Source organism: Schistocerca gregaria, chromosome 4, assembly GCF_023897955.1.
Source record: "Schistocerca gregaria isolate iqSchGreg1 chromosome 4, iqSchGreg1.2, whole genome shotgun sequence".
Taxonomy (NCBI): domain Eukaryota; kingdom Metazoa; phylum Arthropoda; class Insecta; order Orthoptera; family Acrididae; genus Schistocerca; species Schistocerca gregaria.
In genome coordinates, this window is record NC_064923.1 from 443224592 (window position 1) to 443243475 (window position 18884).

An 18884-nucleotide genomic window follows, 5' to 3' on the forward strand; every position below is an offset into this window, starting at 1 on the left:
TTTGTGTTGTTACATATGGTCAACATCATCGCTTCTGTTGTGGCAGCTATGAGCCAAGATGGCAAGAGTGGGCAGTCAAAGGTGAGGAGCAGCCCATGAGGCTCAAGAGAAAGGCAGCTGGAAAGTTAACAATCTTTCTGTTGAAACATCTGCACTGTGTAGAACACTGAGGGGTCAGCTGTCTGCTAGATTATGCTGGGCTGGCTGCTTGCATATCCCGTGCTGCTGATGGAGAGTCTGAGCTGTGCACTGGCAGACTCATTATGTAAGCCAACAATGAATCTTATGTGCCAGTGGCACGGCATGTACACTCGATGATGCCATACATACTGCAGCAGCTCCAGGCGGCACCTCAGCTCCTTCACAGTGGAGGAAGTGTGGTGCTTGTCTGCAGTGGTGGAGGGCAGTTGGTGTTCAAGGGGAGCAACCGTTTTTCCCTTAGCAAGAATCGGAGGCACTGCTGGAGTAGACCAGGGGTGGCCTACTGCGCTGTGGCACTAAGTCCAGGAGCTGTTGCCACGCCATGGTCTTCAACGTGTGACATCTACTGACGGGTCCACGTAGTGACCTCAACCGGCACAGTCCCTTAGTTCTTGTAGAGCTGCAAGCCTGAGAATAATTTCGTTACAAAAGTCCAGTACTTATAGTCTGCAGTACATGCTTGTTGTGCATATGGTCCGCTACCAGTTGTGTATCCTAAAATACCAATGCCACTGCCAGTGTGGAAATTTACCTTGCTATTAGCTGCACTAGTTTGTCCAGTATCACTCTTTCAGTAAGCTAACATACCTCACAACATTGTGTTGGCCCTGTTGAATTATTACAATAACAGCATTCTGCACTCTCCTGTTGTTGGCGCATCTGCAGTACGCCGCTCAGGCTCACACTAATACGCCCATATGTGGTTGGTGCACTACACTGCCCCTCTGTGAACAAGACCTGGTTCCTCGGGTTGACTTTAAAAAAAGTTTCATTGTATACTATACACTGAGGTGACAAGAGTCATGGGATGCACATGTACAGATAGAGATTGTGTACACAGGCTATAAAAAGGGCAGTGCATTAGCGGAGCTGTCATTTGCACCCAGGTGATTCATGGGAAAAGGTTTTTAATGTGATTATGGCTGCACGACGAAAATTAACAGACTTTGAAGGTGAAATGAAATGGTAAGTAGGTGGGGCTAGAAGTGAGAGTCATTCCATTTCGGAAATTGTTAGGGAATTGGATATTCAGAGATCCACAGTCTCAAGAGTGTGCCAAGAATATCAAAATTCAGGTATTACCTCTCACCACAGACAGCGCAGCGGCCGACAGCCTTCACTTAATGATCAGCAGCAGCAGCAGTGTTTGTGTAGAGTTGTCAGTGGTGACAGACAAGAAGCACCGCAGAAATCAATGTGGAACATATCCAGTAGGACAGTGTGGCAAAATTTGCCTTTAATGGGCTGTGGCAGCAGATGCCCAACCAGAGTGCCTTGGATAACAGCATGACATCACCTGCAGTGCCTCTCCTTGGCCCTCGAGCATATTGGCTGGGCCCTAGACGACTCAGATGAGGCGCAATTTCAGTTTGTAAGAGCTTATGGTGAGGTTAAGGTATGATGCAGACCCCAGAAAGCTATGGGACCCATTTGTCATCAAGGTACTATGCAAGCTGGTGGTGGTTCCACAATGTTGTGGCTGTGTTTAGATGGAATGATCTGTGTCCACTAGCCCAACTGAACAGATCGTTGACTGTTAATGGTTGATTGGGTACTTTGAAACCATTTGCCACCATTGGTGGACTTCATGTTCTCAAACAATGATGTAATTTTTATGGATGGTAGTGCGCCACGTCAGACAGTTCAAGCGAATGATTTGGCCACCCAGATTGTCCGACACGAATCCTGTCGAAGTGGTAATCAAGAGGCCAGTTTATGCACAAACTCGTGCACTGGTAACACTGTCTCAGTTATGGCGGCTATAGAGGCAGCAACTTGATGAGTCCACGCCACGTTGAGTTGCACTACGCCAGGCAGAAAGATGTCCGACAGGATATTAGGAGATATCCCATGACTTTTATCACCCTCATTGGTTAGATACTGTATCCAATCTTTCTTTGTACACTGATTATTAATAGTTTCCTTAGGAGTCTATTTATCACACTTGTTTTGTTCTTTTGGCAGTTTTGACCTTCGTAATAGTGCTGCTGCCTCATTACCTTGTAACCCTAAATTACACCTTTTTTACATTCACACTAAAATCTCTCTCTCAGCTCAGCAGAGTGATAGCCACTGTGGCACTTTGTATTACAGCATTCAAAATCACTGTCATGCATCGTTAAACTGCTCTATATGCTATAGTAATGCTTGACTGAAATGCATCTTTCGTGTGCAACAATGAATCCATCCATGGAATGGATGAGGTCAGGTTCTAAAGTTTGATTTAGAAATGTTATGTTTGACACTGGCGATAATTCCAAAGGTACTTCTGGCCAATATAACAGTGGTTGTGATACATTCAGTTGCGTGATCCCTATAATTGTGGCGATAGATGGAAGGTTGGCCCCACTATGTTGCATGTATTCTCATTGAATAATAACCTGCTTCTCTTCATTTCAGTCTGTTTGGCTTTTGTAAGCTTTCCCTGTTTTTAACAACTCGTCACTACTACCATGTCATAAGTGGTGTAAACGTAGTGAAAACTTGCTTGTTGGAAATGCAGCTGGGGTCCCATGTTATCCTTTAGTCTTGCCCCTTCCATCTGACTAAGAACAACTGTACCATTTATGTGCTTGGGCTGGTTTCTATCACCCTTGTCAAACGCACCATGACCTTCGCCCTTCGTCAGTGTTGTAGCTCCTCTGTAATTATTGCAGGACTGCTATTGTCTTTCAAAATTAATAATGTACCATAGGTCCTCACATCCGTTAACTTTCCAATAACAGCTCACTACCATAGATATGTGTGAATGGCACGACACTTTAACTGTGCATGTCTTCTTGTTACTGTGAATTGAATTAGAATATTCAGTCAAGCTCACTAAGCTTTGCTTCTACTGATGATACTGTGTGATTGTAGAAAGGCAGGTTTTGTCTACTGGGGTCAACAAACAGGCTTAACTTGGGCAGTACCTCACTTCATGCTTTCTTGGTTATCGAAAAATACTTTTTAAGAAGATAGTCTTTTGCAAAATCGGTTTCTGGTTTTGGATACTCAATATGAAGCTGTGAAATTTTAAAATAATAAAACAATGCATAAATGCTAAATTGCATCTTCCAAAACTGCACTTTTGAGCATCACACGCAGGTGTGAATTATAGATATAGAAAATGAGGAGTGTGAAATTGAAAAACTGAAGTTTCCAGACTACAAGCACTCGTCATTAAATTCTACATCTAATACAATAAACAACCTCCCCCCTTCTCTAACAACTGTCAGTTGTTTGTAACTATCACAAGGTAGTGCCCTTGTGATTGAAAAAAGACACAGTTCATTCCGATTTTAAGTAGGGTCAGTGGACAGCTACACAGAATTACAAACCTCTACCACATTGTCAACAAATTTTTCTGGAATTATGACAATATTTTATGCTTCTACAAGAAGACTTCAGAAACTAAGTTATAGGTCATCCCACGTTCAGGACCATTGTATTACTCGAGTGGCACGCTGTCATAAGAGAGTACATATTCAAGGCATTGTACAGTTGCAGTTCTGTTGTGGTACGGATAACAGATGTATCACAATGTGGGAGTGAAATGGCACAGCAACTGGTAATGTACTCCAAAGTTAAAGCATGTGGGGCAAAACATATAAGCATAAAGAGTCACCATGAATTTCTGGCAGTGTATGGACCAAACACAATTTTGCATCCAGCCGTAATTAAATGAAGTCAAGAGTTTGATGAAGTCCACATAGACATAGATGATGGTGATTGGGAAGGAATGCCATTGACATAGACCACTGATGAAAGTGTCCAGGCAACTGAGTAACTGATTCGCAGCAGTCACAGATTTTCTGATGGTGTGGACATTCACACAATAATTCTCAAATTACTCGGTAACCAAGGAGCTGATTTTTATTGTCGAGGAATAGGATGATTGTTGGAACATTCGGATTGTTTGGAGAGACTTAAATTTTGAAAAATTGTACTATGTATCTGTGTCACTTTGCAACTTAAAGCAGCATTCAGTAATAGTTACTTGTCCTGCCACAGTAATGTGTTACTTACTTTTTGAAGTCCTCTTGTATATGATTACTTGGATACTGGCCAATTGCTCTTGTGGTAGTGAAATAAAAAGGCAAAATTAAGGTCCATTAAATTAGGGATCAGCCTTTTTTCTGTTCCATTTGCTTCAATACTTGGGTTAAACATGTTTTACAAAATTTGTCCCCAGAGCAGCATGTGATGATGATGATTCATTGGCACACAATGCTTACTGAATGTGTACTTTTTCTTATTGTTGCAGATGAATGGCCACGGAATTCTTAAAACAGATGATCTCATTACACGTTTTTTCCGACTGAGTACACAAATGTGTGTGGATGTTTGTTATCGAGCACTTGCTGAACAAAATGGTTCACCGACAATGGTTCGTGCAAAATGTTTTCACACATTAGATGCATTTGTACGTCTCATTGCTCTATTAGTGAAACATTCAGGAGATGCATCAAATACAACAACAAAAATCAACTTGTTAAATAAGGTATGTGGTTTACCTGCAAGAAAGAAAATATTTGCACTAAGGTTATTCTATAACCGACTGAATTGTTAATGATCATGATTATGGTGGTGGTTCAAAGATTTATGAACATGTCATTAATTTTATGTTTCTAGGTGCTAGGAATTGTAGCAGGAGTTCTGCTGCAAGATCATGACAATCGCTTAGCAGATTTTCAGCAATTACCATACCACCGGATATTTATAATGCTGTTTTTGGAACTGAATGCACCAGAACCAATCTTAGAAGCCATAAATTTCCAGGTTTGTGCAATATAACAATGCCTTTTCTTAATGTTGTTTTTGTTATTGTTTGTGAAATCTGTTTTAACAGCGAGCATGACACATTTCTCCTTTTCTATCCAAAATACTGCTGAAGTATATATTTATTGCTCTCATTGTAAGAATGGAATAGTTTTCTATTGTATCATTATATGAATATTGGAAAAAGGTAGTCTAGTTAATCTACTCCTTTATTTTTTGTTATTAGGTGTTGACTGCATTCTGTCATACAATGCACATTCTGCGACCAGCAAAAGCTCCAGGTTTTGCTTATGCTTGGTTGGAACTTATCTCCCATCGTGTGTTTATTGGAAGGATGCTAGCACTTACCCCTCAGCAGAAGGTATGTTCAAGAGTTAGAATCTGGTCTTAAAAGAATTTATATGTAATGTGTTGAAAATCAGTTTGAGTTTTCACCTCTGCTTTTGACCTTTTAAGGTCTCTTGCTTGACCATTGTTGTTGTTATATGAGTTGTATGTTAGGGGGAGATTATTGTGGTTGTTGTTTGGTACTGGAACACGTTTGCGTTTGAATTTTTGTTGTGATGCACGATGTGTTTCTGTTCCTTGTATTTTGAATGGACCTTTCTTATGCATTTGCTCAGTGTATACCTTCAACGATTAGGTCTCGGTTCCCAACTAAAGTATTGCTTATATTGAGATATTTAGTAGTATTTTTTAGTTTGACACTTTAATTATTGGAAGGTGTAAGTTTTATATGTATAGCAAAGTGGTTGTTGGCATCTGCAATTTGTTTTGTAATTGGAAAGTGCGACAAAACTATAATTTTTGACATTGTAAAGAAGAAAAGTAGTTCACCATTGTGAAAGACATACATGGACCATAAACAAAATAATCAGGAACTAGATTGTTGATATGTGTGGGATCTTGTGACTAGCCTCGACATGTTAAGGTACATCGTTATAGAACACTGTGCCATGGACATTTCAACCATGTTTTTGTGTTTCATAATAATGCAGCTGGATACCAATAAGTTTTTTTTTCCTCCTCCAAATTGGCACTAGCTGTGGAAACCTATGAACTTACATACTCTCACTGTTTTCCTTTATAAAAAAAATCTTGTACTCTACCTGGTTTTCTTTATTGGTGTTAAATTTATAATGTTTCTCGGTATTTGTTTCCATTTTTTAGGGATGGGGAATGTACGCCCAGCTTCTCATAGATCTGTTTAAGTTTTTGGCACCCTTCCTCCGTAATGCAGAACTAGCGAAGCCAGTAACACTGCTGTACAAAGGAACACTGAGAGTGTTACTAGTGCTCCTTCACGACTTCCCAGAATTTTTATGTGATTATCATTATGGATTTTGTGATGTAATACCGCCAAATTGCATACAGGTATAACATCTCACAGCAACTACTTATTATTTATTTTAGTAGTTGTGAAATGATAAATATAAATTGTTTTATACCTTTTCAGATGAGAAATTTAATATTGTCTGCATTTCCAAGAAATATGAGACTGCCAGATCCATTCACACCAAATCTGAAAGTGGATATGTTACCAGAAATTATTCATGCCCCAAGAGTAATAACAAATTTTGCTTCCATGATTCAGCCAATGAGTTTCAAGAAAGTAAGCCAAACATTTGCAGCATCACTTGTTGTTTAATGTTCTTTGTTTACTGTAGTGGCTCATTAAACAACATTAATCTGTACATATTGTCTTTGTTCCAGGATTTGGATTCATATCTCAAAGCTAGAGCACCAGTAACATTTCTTTCAGAGCTAAGAAGCAACTTGCAGGTATCCAATGAACCTGGAATGCGGTACAACATACCCTTGATGAATGCTTTGGTGTTATATGTGGGAACGCAAGCCATTGCATACATTCGCAACAAGGGGCTTACACCAAATATGTCTACAATTGCCCATTCATCACACATGGACATATTTCAGAATTTGGCTGTTGATCTTGATACTGAGGGTAAATACCATTTGCTTTTGTTTACTTGAAGAACATAATTTCTTTTAGAACAGTCTTACATTGGAGATGATGATCCTTTTTATAAGAAGTCATATACACTCATGATCATAAATTAAGGATAGTTGCAGAATGTGGTGCCACACAACGTGGCACTACACAAAATTGGCACTAATAGCATAGGCACATAGGAAACACACATGACACAGATCTGTAAGTCCATGGTATTGGTGATAAGTTGAGAAAACCGTCCCAAAACACATGTGCTACAAAACACCACTGTTTCCTGCGCATGTATGCCAACAGGATATGATCACCATGCACACATACACAGGCCGTACAACGGGTTGGCCTACCCTGGATCAGGTGGTTGAGCAGCTGCTGGGGTATAGCCTCCCATTCTTGCACCAGTGTCTGTCAGAGCTCCTGAAGTGTCCTAGCATTTTGAAGACGTGCAGCAATACGTCGACCGAAAGCATTCCAGACGTGCTCAATGGGATTTAGGTCTGGAGAACAGGCAGGCCGCTCCATTCGCCTGATGTCTTCTGTTTCAAGGTACTCCTCCACGATGGCAGCTCGGTGGGGCCGTTCGTTGTTATCTATCAGGAGCAAGGTGGTACCCACTGCACCCCTGAAAGGGCAGACATACTGGTGCAAAATGACATCCCAATACACCTGACCCATTACAATTCCTCTGTCAAAGACCTGCAAGGGTTTACATGCACCAATCATAATCCCACCGCACACCATCAAACCACGACCTCCATACAGGTCCCTTTCAAGGACATTAAGGGGTTGGTATCTGGTTCCTGGTTCACGCCAGGTTAAAACCCAGTGAGAATCACTGTTCAGGCTACACCTGGACTCGTCCGTGAACATAACCTAGGATGATTGTTCCAATGACCATGCACTGTGTTCTTGACACCAGGCTTTATAGGCTCTCCTGTGACTAGGGGTCAGTGGAATTCACCATGCAGGTCTTGAGGCGACTAAACCATGTCTGCTCAGTCATCTGCAGACTGTGTGTCTGGAGACCACTGTTCAAGTGGCTGCGGTAAGGTCCCTGGCAAGGCCACCTGCAGTACTCCATGGCTGTCAGCGGGCACTGATGGTGAGATAGCGATGTTCTTGTGGTGTCGTACACTGTGAACGTTCCATACTGCAGTGCCTGGACATGTTTCCTTTCTGCTGGAATTGTTGTCATAATCTTGAGATCACACTGAGGGCCTGTGCTATGACCTGCTGTGTTTGACCAGCCTCCAGTCACCTTAGTATTCTTCTCCTCATAACGCCGTCAATATGTGTTCTTTGAGCCATTTTCAACACACAGTAACCATTAGCACGTCTGAAAATGTCTGCACTTTTATTTGCTGCTCTCGCTGTACCTCTGCATATGTGGACTGCTGCCAGTGCCACCGTGCGATGACCACAGGTTGGTTGCACCACATGGTCATACCCCGAGGTGATTTAAACTTGCAAACCGCCCACCAGAGCGTTGTTTCACCATGTATCAGCATTATTCTTAATTCATGAGCACGAGTGTATTTCATTTTATTATATCACCTAAACTGGACATCATGACATTCATTTAATTATTGCTGCCCATTATGATGTCACATTGTGTGGATGAATGTAGGTACCTGTGCAGTTATGTGTGTGAAAGATGGTTTTGTTTCCCTCTAATTTAAAGAAACAGTAGGTTGAATGCTGACAATCCCTATACCGTTAAGTTTTTCAGTGTCCCGCGTGTCAAATATTGACTGGTTGCAACATTTACCTTTTTCATTTTTGTTAATAATAAAAAAGTTTTCATCCTACCATCCACAGTGAAAGTTAGTGCTGTCTTTTTGCAACACCCTATTTTCTTGCCTGTCAAGTAAAAAACGTGAACCATATTAAAACCAGTGCAGTTAAATGATAAAAAAAATGAAATCGATTGTAATCTCGTATCCTCTTGTCTAAAAATTTGATCATCCATATGTCACTTCCATGTTATACAGTATTTCAGATTCACAATTTCAGGAGCTTTTCCTTCAGACTCAGTCTTAAAAATGTAGCAGTTTGAGTGTCTCGTAAATTGATACCCAGTCATTCCTTGGATTTGTTCCAACACTTACCATTTTCTAGTAATGGTTTGACACACACACACACACACACACACACACACACACACACACACACACACACACTTACATCTGCAGTTGAACTGTATCCATTCTTAATCAGTTTTAATCATGTGAACAGTTTAATCTTCAATCTGATGTATTCAAATCTTAGTCTTCCAGCTGCAATCATTTATCACTGTGGAGTTTTGAAGAATTGTTGCACAATGCACCCATTGTCTTAAGTGTAGGTAGTTTCCCCAGCAGGGTCCATGTGCAATTTATATCTAAATAGAAATACCATTGATTATACTGTAGAGCATTTAGTGTCAGTCTTGGAAGAGAGAAAAGTAATTGTGTGATGTCTGTAAATATCCTTCTATAGTCATGTAAGTGTACACATGTGGAATTTAATATTTCCTGACACTCTCTTTAAAGAAATAAGATTTTTGGTTCCTACTTTCACTTACTACAGTAGAGAAACGATTTAAGTGAGTCCAAGTGAAATGCCTTGTCAGTTTAGGTAGTCATCATTAGGAATGTAATGTGAGATACTTAGTAGTTTTAGTGTAATATTGACTGTTACAGCAACATTTTATTGATGTTCAGGTATTGATGCCTTCACCAACTTAACAGTGAAGTTTTGTGTTTGTGCTGCTGAAAGTATTTTATTCAGCTAGGCACATGACAATGACGGCCTTTAATTAAAGACGTTACTACAGCCAGCAAAGGGCTTGGAAGAGCAGTTGAACGGAATGGATAGCGTCTTGATAGGAGGATATAAGATGAACATCAACAAAAGCAAAACGAGGATAATGAAATGTAGTCGAATTAAGTCGGGTGATGCTGAGAGAATTAGATTAGGAAATCAGACACTTCAAGTAGTAAAGGAGTTTTGCTATTTGGGGAGCAAAATAACTGATGATGGTGGAAGTAGAGAGGATATAAAATGTAGACTGGCAATGGCAAGGAAAGCGTTTCTGAAAAAGAGAAATTTGTTAACATCGAGTATAGATTTAAGTGTCGGGAAGTCATTTCTGAAAGTATTTGTATGGAGTGTAGCCATGTATGGAACTGAATCATGGACGATAAATAGTTTGTATGGAAGTGAATCATGGACGATAAATAGTTTGTATGGAAGTGAATCATGGACGATAAATAGTTTGTATGGAAGTGAATCATGGACGATAAATAGTTTGGACAAGAAGAGAATAGAAGCTTTCGAAATGTGGTGCTACAGAAGAATGCTGAAGATTAGATGGGTACATCACATAACTAAGGAGGAAGTATTGATTCGGATTGGGGAGAAGAGAAGTTTGTGACACAACTTGACCAGAAGAAGGGATCGGTTGGTAGGACATGTTCTGAGGCATCAAGGGATCACCAATTTAGTATTGGAGGTCAGCGTGGAGAGTAAAAATCGTAGAGGGAGACCAAGAGATGACTACACTAAGCAGATCCAGAAGGATGTAGGTTGCAGTAGGTACTGGGAGATTAAGAAGCTTGCACAGGATAGAGTAGCATTGAGAGCTGCATCAAACCAGTCTCAGGACTGAAGACCACAACAACTACTACTACAGCCATCTTTGTTGGAACCACAGTCTATACTTTTTGCTAAGCAGACGAGTATTGGAGCATACTTGATAGTGGATGAGTCTTTCAGTTCACTGAAAGAGCTCAGTAGATTATTGATTAGTACTGTTTATATTTATAACAAAATAAGATTATGCAAAATGAAGTAACTAATGTTGTTCCCTTATACATCTTGTGAAGTAAAAGAAATGTAAGTATGTGTGAGAGATATTGTTTTCATAGCAGCTTAGAAGTTGCTGAATGGCAAATACACCATATAAAATTCGGTTTGTCAATTCAGTGAATTCATAAACTCTATACATGCAAAGGCTGTTACCTTAACTATTTGTAGCAATAACAGTGTGTCATCTTTTCATGGATATGGTGCAATGTTATGCATTGTTGGCAGTACTTGGTTTTAAAAGGAGCTGCTGTTAATCTATTTGTTCCAGATAATTTGAGTTTGTTTTGCTAAGTTGTTTTACTCTTCATTTCTTTTACAATTTCTGTTTCGTATATTTAGGGCGGTACCTTTTTCTGAATGCTATTGCCAACCAGTTGAGATATCCAAACAGCCAGACACACTACTTCAGCTGTACGTTATTGTACCTTTTTGCTGAGGCCAATACAGAAGCTATCCAGGAACAAATTACAAGGTAAGTTAATTGTAGTACACAGATAAATGTAAATCTTACCAGATTGTTTGCTTCACTGGGTCATAACATATGCTTGAATTGATTTTTTTTTTTAAATGTTTTTCTGCCTTAAATTTCTGAGGATCTCTCTATAAAAATCAGAAAATTGACCTTCCAGCTCTTTGTCGTTACCTACAAAGTAGTCCTCTTATGCTTTTGTGCAATGCTTCCAGTTATTTTCCCATTGTTGGAAACAGTGTTCTATATGGCTACTGGCTGATTTGTATTCAGAATTAGTTGAGATATTGCACAAATGTCTCCTTTGGAGTGAAAATGCTGCGCTCTCATACAGTTGCCATAATGCAGCAGATAGTATTTATTCTCTCATCTCTCAGGCGTCAAATGTCTTCCCTCAATCTCCTCCAAACGTATCAAAAAAATTCCTTGTGGACAATTTGTTGAATGTCAAAAGAAAATCATTAGGATTGATTTGATGTTGCTGTTAACTTTGTCGGCTTGTTTGGACTGTGAGGAGATGGTGTATTCATACTTTTAAGATAGTTTTGTTTTGGGCTCATAACCATAGACCTATTTTTCATCAGCAGTTATTACACTGCACGAAACATTTTGATCAGCTCAAACTGTTGTTTGGCTTTCATTGCCCACCTGAAACCAATAGTCTCATTAGTTAGCATTCAGAAAGATAAGGAACAAACTTGACATATCCGGTATGAGTTCCAACAATTTTGTGAACCTCATGGATTGTCTGCCTTCAGTTCTTGTGGGTCACTTTCTCATACTTTCGCAATCTCCAGAGTTGTGCATGATGACGGTTGGCCCAATAGTTTGCCATCCTCCATAGCCTCCTGGCCATCTTTAAATCGCTCAAATGTTCTTGCTTGGCCCAGAGCTTGCTCACCAAAAGCTAGCCTTAGCATATTTCAATGGCAGTTTTGTGGATCGTAAACAAAAGTTAATAGTGATACTTTGGTCCTTCAAGTTGGCCATTTTTAAATTGAAAGATGCTGAAAAACCTGGAGTAAAAAAAAAATTAAATGTTCACACTGATGCACTCATGGTGGCATCATGTGGCTGACTGGCAGTCAAAAAACGCAAATACAAGAAGTTTACAATGGTGATTGTTTGGGTGCAGTATTCAAATTCTCTAAAGGTTTGGGCAGTAAGTCGTATGTATGTCGGATAATACGTAGCCATAATCGGTGGATATATGCAAAACTAATAGCAGCAATGCGTAAATGTGTTAAGTAGAACTTGATAGTAACTGTAGTTTCTACTTTTGTATATAATACACTGTTGGCCACCAAAATCACAACACCGGGAAGGATAGCAGTAACAAAATTTTAGTAAGTGGTGTATTAGGAACAACACATTATTAAATTTGTAGATTATGTGAGGGGTATACAGTGTGCAAAATTAGTACACAGAACGGCCACCTCTAGAAGCAACAACCTGGCAGGGCATAGTTGAACTGAGTTTGATGACGGATAAGGGTATGTCATTCCCTGGTGCGTCAACACTTACGAAGAATTTATTTGTCACAGTGGTTGGAGAGTGAGAAATTTTCAGTGGGTGAGAGATTAAGAGAACATACTAGTTAAAACAATTGCCTAACACCCTCTGCCTCTGTATCAAGATAGTACGGGGCAACCTGGGCGAAATGTGTTGTTGTGTTACCTTTTTGGAAAGTAATGTCACAGAGACCTTGAAGACAGGATGTCAGAGATGCAACCACTGGTAACCAAGTAACCAGTTATGAGAAGGGATAATCATGTTGTGTACACAATAGTATCTGTTACTGAAAATGTAGTATGATGGTATTCTGTGTCTTTTGTTGCCATTTGGTGCACCAGTGACACCATTCCGCTGTGCTTAATCATAGGAAGTCACAACGGAGGTCACCTTTCTGAGCGTCCGTGGTGCTCCAGACATCGTCACATTGTTAGTTCGTGTGGATAGTTGTCTCGTCTTGATGCAAATGAGCCCATTTCCGTATTCATTATATCGGACATGGCCATATCCTGCAGAGCAAATTGAACAGTGTCTGTCTTCTCAGGCACTAGTCGAGGGAAATGAGGAGGCTGGGGCACATGGTGAGTGGCAACTTTTCCCTTTCATAATATTGTTACATTCCATCCTGGATTTTCCATTGTTTGATTTTTGCCTGAAGCCACTGAGATCCCATACGGTGTTGACTGGGACCTCCTCAACCTATCAGTTGCATATATGTGTGATAGTTGTTGGATCCTGACCAACACAAGTACCATGGAACAATGAACTGCAGTCTTGATAGGTCACAATCCTCCTCCTGTCAAATCCTGACACCTGCTGTTAGATATTTCTCCTTACACGAGACAGAACATGATCTTCTCAAAAACAAATAACACTCTGATGTGATTTGGAAATCAAAAACCTGCTGAATGACCTTTCCTTGTTTACAGAATGTAAATAGCATTGAACATACGTACTTTGTACATTTGCACTGAAGTGCCAATCATTTGCATAACCATGTACACAGTAAACTTCCTGCCAACTTAACATTTGTTGTGTGTAATCTTCATGGTATTGAAATTTTAATGGCCAGCATTATGTATAAATTTTACTTATAGCTGCAACTTACGGCTGTACATATGCGATTTGTTTGTAATGCAGCTGACTGGTTGTACTCCTTAAAAATATTGATTACATAGTGGATGGCATCATAATTTACAGTTACCACTACCTTAATCAGACACAGCAACTGCATAGATTCTTTAATGATTTCCTACATTCAGATAATAATATTATTTTAGTAATGAAGCTTTTTTTTGCTAATAAATGATTCAAACTGTTTGAAATTTCTGTAAATGGAGTCCTTGTGAAACAATGTATTATTGAGAGTCCTGTTAAAGGAAGCAGATATGCTTTAATGAGCTTTAGGGGAGTGAAAAGTGGCAGTTATATATTGTCATCCATTGTACACATGCATGCGCACGAATGCAAATCATCTATTTTTGACAAAGGCCTCCTACTCCTACTCCTTCTTTTTTTGCAACTCAGCATCTCTGCTATATAGTGGGTTGCAACTTTCATAGAACTGTCACATTCCATCCTCGATTTTTCATTACTTCACATATGTTACCAAATACAGAGCTAATGTAGCCCCCCTCCTATTAGCCAAAATAGAACATGGTGTTTCCTGAACAAATATTGAAAGCTAAGTTGTAAGATGCCATGGATGTCTGTCAAGGGATTTCAACTTTCCTCACAAACTGTCTTAGTAGCCATCCATTTATCAAGATGTAATACTCTTGTAGATGGTAATCACTTCATTCAAAACAGCTATCACTTGCCGCTAAGTAATTTTTCAGGTGAAAGTAATGGACATAAAGTGCTTTAGTTTCTACATCAAACTGCTTCAGTGATAAGTTTGTTGAGTCCCTCATAACAATTAGTTAGATCTTGATTTGTGGAATGTGATTATTTTTGGCCATTGACATTTGCCTTCACCAGTCAGTTGCAAGCTCTTCCATTCAAGGGACAATTTCATAGATGGATACACTTACATGAGAAAGAGAAGAGGGTGTCAGTAACTGGAAGTTACTAATTCAGGTGTTGTTCAGCTGAGTAAGACTGAAACATTGTCCTGAATTAAGTGGAAGCCCTATTTAATGATTGAGAGTTAGTGACAGTTTGCTGCACATAATGTTCAGCCATCACATTTTCAGACTAAAAGGGTAAAAGTCAAACAAAGTCAGAGACAGAAAAAAACACACACAGCCTTGAAAAAAATCTCCAAACACAACAGGCTATTCAAGTACCTCCTCAAAAGTCTTGGAAAGCATGAGGAAGATTGCAGTGGGGTAACAGAGGTTGCAGTAACAGCTTAGCTTTAACCAGAATTGTCCAGATTTGGAGAGAAATGTCTGCAACTGTCCATGTGATGTGTCCAATTGATCCCACAGAAAGCAGCATCTATTATTCGACCCTCATTAGGTGTTGAAAAAAGTTGCAGCCTGTCACAGTATGTAGTCCATCTTGATCCCCAATATCAAAGCAGAGATCTTTTGTACATTTGCCAGTAGGTGCTGTACTATTGCCATCACTAACAACAGAAACAAGACAAGAGAAAAAAGGCAGTGCAGCCTGATTTGAAAGAGATAAGAAAAACCTTCATATTTAATAAGGGGTTTCTGAGATACTTGCAACAGTGGCAACATTCATAGTGCCATTTTTTAAAGTGTAATATTGCATCTTTCATGCTGCTGAAGGTGTCTTTACTGTACATACATGATCCCAATGTATTTGTGAGAATCATTACACGCATGCTCTGAATTCAGAGCATTATAGTTACCCCAAGTATCAAGTGTAAACCAATTTCCTGAACGTCCCAGTTTTTCTGGCTCATTTGAGGCATGATTATTACAACTTGAAAGCTTACCAAATCTTACCATCCATGCTAGTTTACAAAACATAAAATAAGGTAATTTGTGAATTATGCTGAGAAACAATAGGAACCTTCACACATTCCTTACTCATTCTCCATTTTGTAGATATCTATTTAATCTCAAAGAAGTAAGATACAACTTGTAAGCATAGGTTTCCCAAATGAACTTTCTTGAACATACTCTCACCTTCTTGCATTTTCTTTTGCATTTCAGGCATTAAGTAGCAGGTGTAATAATTTTTTTTCAGTTGTGACTGCAGTTTGTTTCTCGCCCTCCAGTTCTAAAGCCATATCTTATTGTAACTGGCTATTGTGAAACTCAAAATTATTTTCTTTACAATGGTTGAAGAATCGGATTTCTTCAGAATCGCATCCATGCAAAAGAGCGCTTCGAAGTGTGTGGTTACAGATGAAGTCATTGGTGTTTCTGAACCACCTCCAGTAAAGAGGAGACTCCGTGTTTACCTGTAACAACTACTTCACATAAACAAAGTTTTCTTCTCTTTTACTTAATCCTCATAGAGCAGTAATTATTTTGTACCAAGGTTCTACTTTCATTTCTGTATCGTTCAACATTTCCGTGTACGTCAGACATTGATAGAGTGGGTAAAGTTTCCTTTGGATTACTACATTGAAAGATGGTGGTATAATTTTTTTACATATTTTTATTATTTATGTGACCCAACCCTGGAGAGTACAGTAAAATAATTTTGTAATTTGTTTATATTGTTGTAAGATAAAGAGTTTATAAAGTAATTATATGCTCTTATTAATTCAAGGGTCCTTCTTGAAAGACTGATTGTAAATAGACCACACCCGTGGGGCCTCCTCATTACATTTATAGAACTTATAAAAAATCCGACGTACAAGTTCTGGAATCATGAATTTGTCCATTGTGCTCCAGAAATAGAAAAGTAAGTACAGTTTGTTAAGATCAAATGTTGTGTTTTAGCTCTAGTCAGTGTGATTATTTTGTGTTCTCTAATATTTTACAGGTTGTTTGAATCTGTTGCCAGATCGTGTATGGTCCAAAAACAAGGACAGCCATCTCAGGAAAATGAAATGCCTGAGTAATTTTTTTATGAAGTTCAAGTTTTAGTTTTTGTAAAATAAATGTGATAAAGTCTCATTACTATAAATATTTAAAATAATACATGCACAAATGATACTATTGTAAATGAGTAATCTATCTGTAAAGAAAGAAGTTGAGAGCTCTATATATTTTCGGGATTACATTTCAGTTCCTCAGCTATTTTATGTTGAAAAGTTTTTATACAAAGGCTGTTTACAATTTGGAGAAAACAGGGAAGTGAATGTCTTTCTGTATTTAAGAAAATAGACATTTTAACAGTGTATTTGTCCTTAGTGCAACGAATTGTTGGTACCAACTTTAAGATGTGTTTATTTTTGTGGGAAGAATCACTTTGCTCTGTGTACATTAAAAAAGTGTTTGCAAAGATAAAACAATACACTGGTAGATATCAAGGCAGTTTTATATAATAACAAAACAAAAAACTGTAAACACAAACCCCAATATAAGTATTATTTGATCCTTTGGTACTGGATTCAGAGCAATTCACACTGTGTTGCTTTGTGCTGCCAAATGATATTGTACCTTTCTCAGTGTTTGTTTCAATTTAGATGCTAGACAATGTGATAAAAGCATAATCATAACAAATTCCTAGGCTGTGATGAGATGAAAATATAGTATTAGCCGGAAGGTTTGCCAAAATCACGTCTGATATTTTATATTATGTAAAAAGTTAATTTACTGTATCTAAATGTGAATATTACATACCACTGTATGTATAAAAATCGATCGTTGTTTATAAATAGCCCGTCTTTCTCGTAGTAACACATTTCAAGATTATTGTACTACTTTTTGAAATATATTGGTATAAATAAATGTATTGGATTAATGTTCTCCAGCCTTATGCATTACTCTTTAATGTTATGAAATGTTTTTAATGACCTGAGAGTAAAAGTGAAAAGGGAAGGAGAAAAAATAAACCTTGCCACGATTTATGAACAAAACTAAATTCTGTGTGCACTCTGTCTTATTCATTTATTCATTTGTCAGAGTAAGGGAATATGAATGTGATTTATTAAAATATTTACAGAAACAGTTTCAGTAGTCAACTCTCACTTCATTAACCCTTTAGTTCTTCTAAAAGTCAAAACAGTACAGAAAAGTAAGTACAGCACATTATATTTGATTCTACCATACTTGTTATCTTGAGGTGCAGTGTTGGGTCCCTGTGGACTGGGAGATACATTACAGCTGCTGGATCACAGCCTCCTCTACTGAGGAAGTGTCAGACAGGCCAATTGTATGCCTCCAGAATAGTGTCCTGGAAGGTTGTGGTTGTTGTTGTTGTTGTTGTTCTGTGGGTAGATTAGTGGTGCTGTCTCATGAAGTTTACTTACATTCATTTTAAATGGCATTAATTTGGACCCCACTAATAATGTAGATTTCCATATCCACAACTCCTTTTAGTTATTTTGTAATAGTTTATTGTCCGAGGTTGTGGGTCAGCAGCTTCATGTGTGTGTTTGAGGTGATCTTTTAAGTTTATAAATCACTAATAAAAACCAATCTTGGTTTATTATTGCTAAGTACATAAACACAGGATCAATCCAGTAAACATCTTGCAGCCCTGTTGTCCCATCTTCACTCCAGATGAAAACCATGCACCACCATCTTGAAAACATACGCACATCTGTCAGCTGCTAAAGTGTCTGTCAAGGCTGTCTCATCACAACTACTGCTCACCCAAGTGCTACTGCCAAAAAGGTCCTTTTATCTAAGGTTTCTGCTTTTATTGTAAGGTAAGCCCTATGTCAGAATTACGATGTGTCTTGTGACTCAAATTGAATATCGTGTAAATTTTCTGTTGATGGTTGATAATACAGATAGTTCAGTGCATCCAAATGAAATGGAACCCCTCGCAAATTGCCAGTTCTGTTCATCTGCATACTGTGTTCGTAGTGTTTTGGTTGAACTGGGGTGGAAGGGGTGGTATGTCCAAAAAAATCAAATCACTGGGAAAAACACCAAAGTAAACATTAAATTATGTTATGATCTACATCAAACTATTCTGTTTGTTCAAAGGATTACAAAATTGAAATTTGATTTGGTCTAGGAATAGTACTACAAAAGTTATTCATACACCTTTATCAATGTTACAATTAATTAACTGTAATTAAAA

The 18884-nt window shown here is 38.6% G+C and overlaps 1 protein-coding gene across 14 annotated transcripts in view; it reads left to right on the forward strand.

Annotated features, from left to right (window-relative positions):
• LOC126268073 (CCR4-NOT transcription complex subunit 1) overlaps positions 1–17800 on the forward strand; it is a 125663-nt gene extending 107863 nt beyond the window's left edge. For all 14 annotated transcript variants that reach the window (XM_049973519.1, XM_049973518.1, XM_049973515.1 and 11 more), the window contains exons 34-42: positions 4448–4684; positions 4816–4962; positions 5189–5323; positions 6133–6336; positions 6419–6574; positions 6676–6925; positions 11120–11252; positions 16455–16589; positions 16671–17800. In XM_049973519.1, coding sequence (XP_049829476.1) covers positions 4448–4684; positions 4816–4962; positions 5189–5323; positions 6133–6336; positions 6419–6574; positions 6676–6925; positions 11120–11252; positions 16455–16589; positions 16671–16749 — 1476 coding nt within the window. In that variant the 3' untranslated portion in view covers positions 16750–17800. The remainder of the gene's footprint in view (positions 1–4447; positions 4685–4815; positions 4963–5188; positions 5324–6132; positions 6337–6418; positions 6575–6675; positions 6926–11119; positions 11253–16454; positions 16590–16670) is intronic.
• The last annotated feature ends 1084 nt before the right edge of the window (positions 17801–18884 follow it).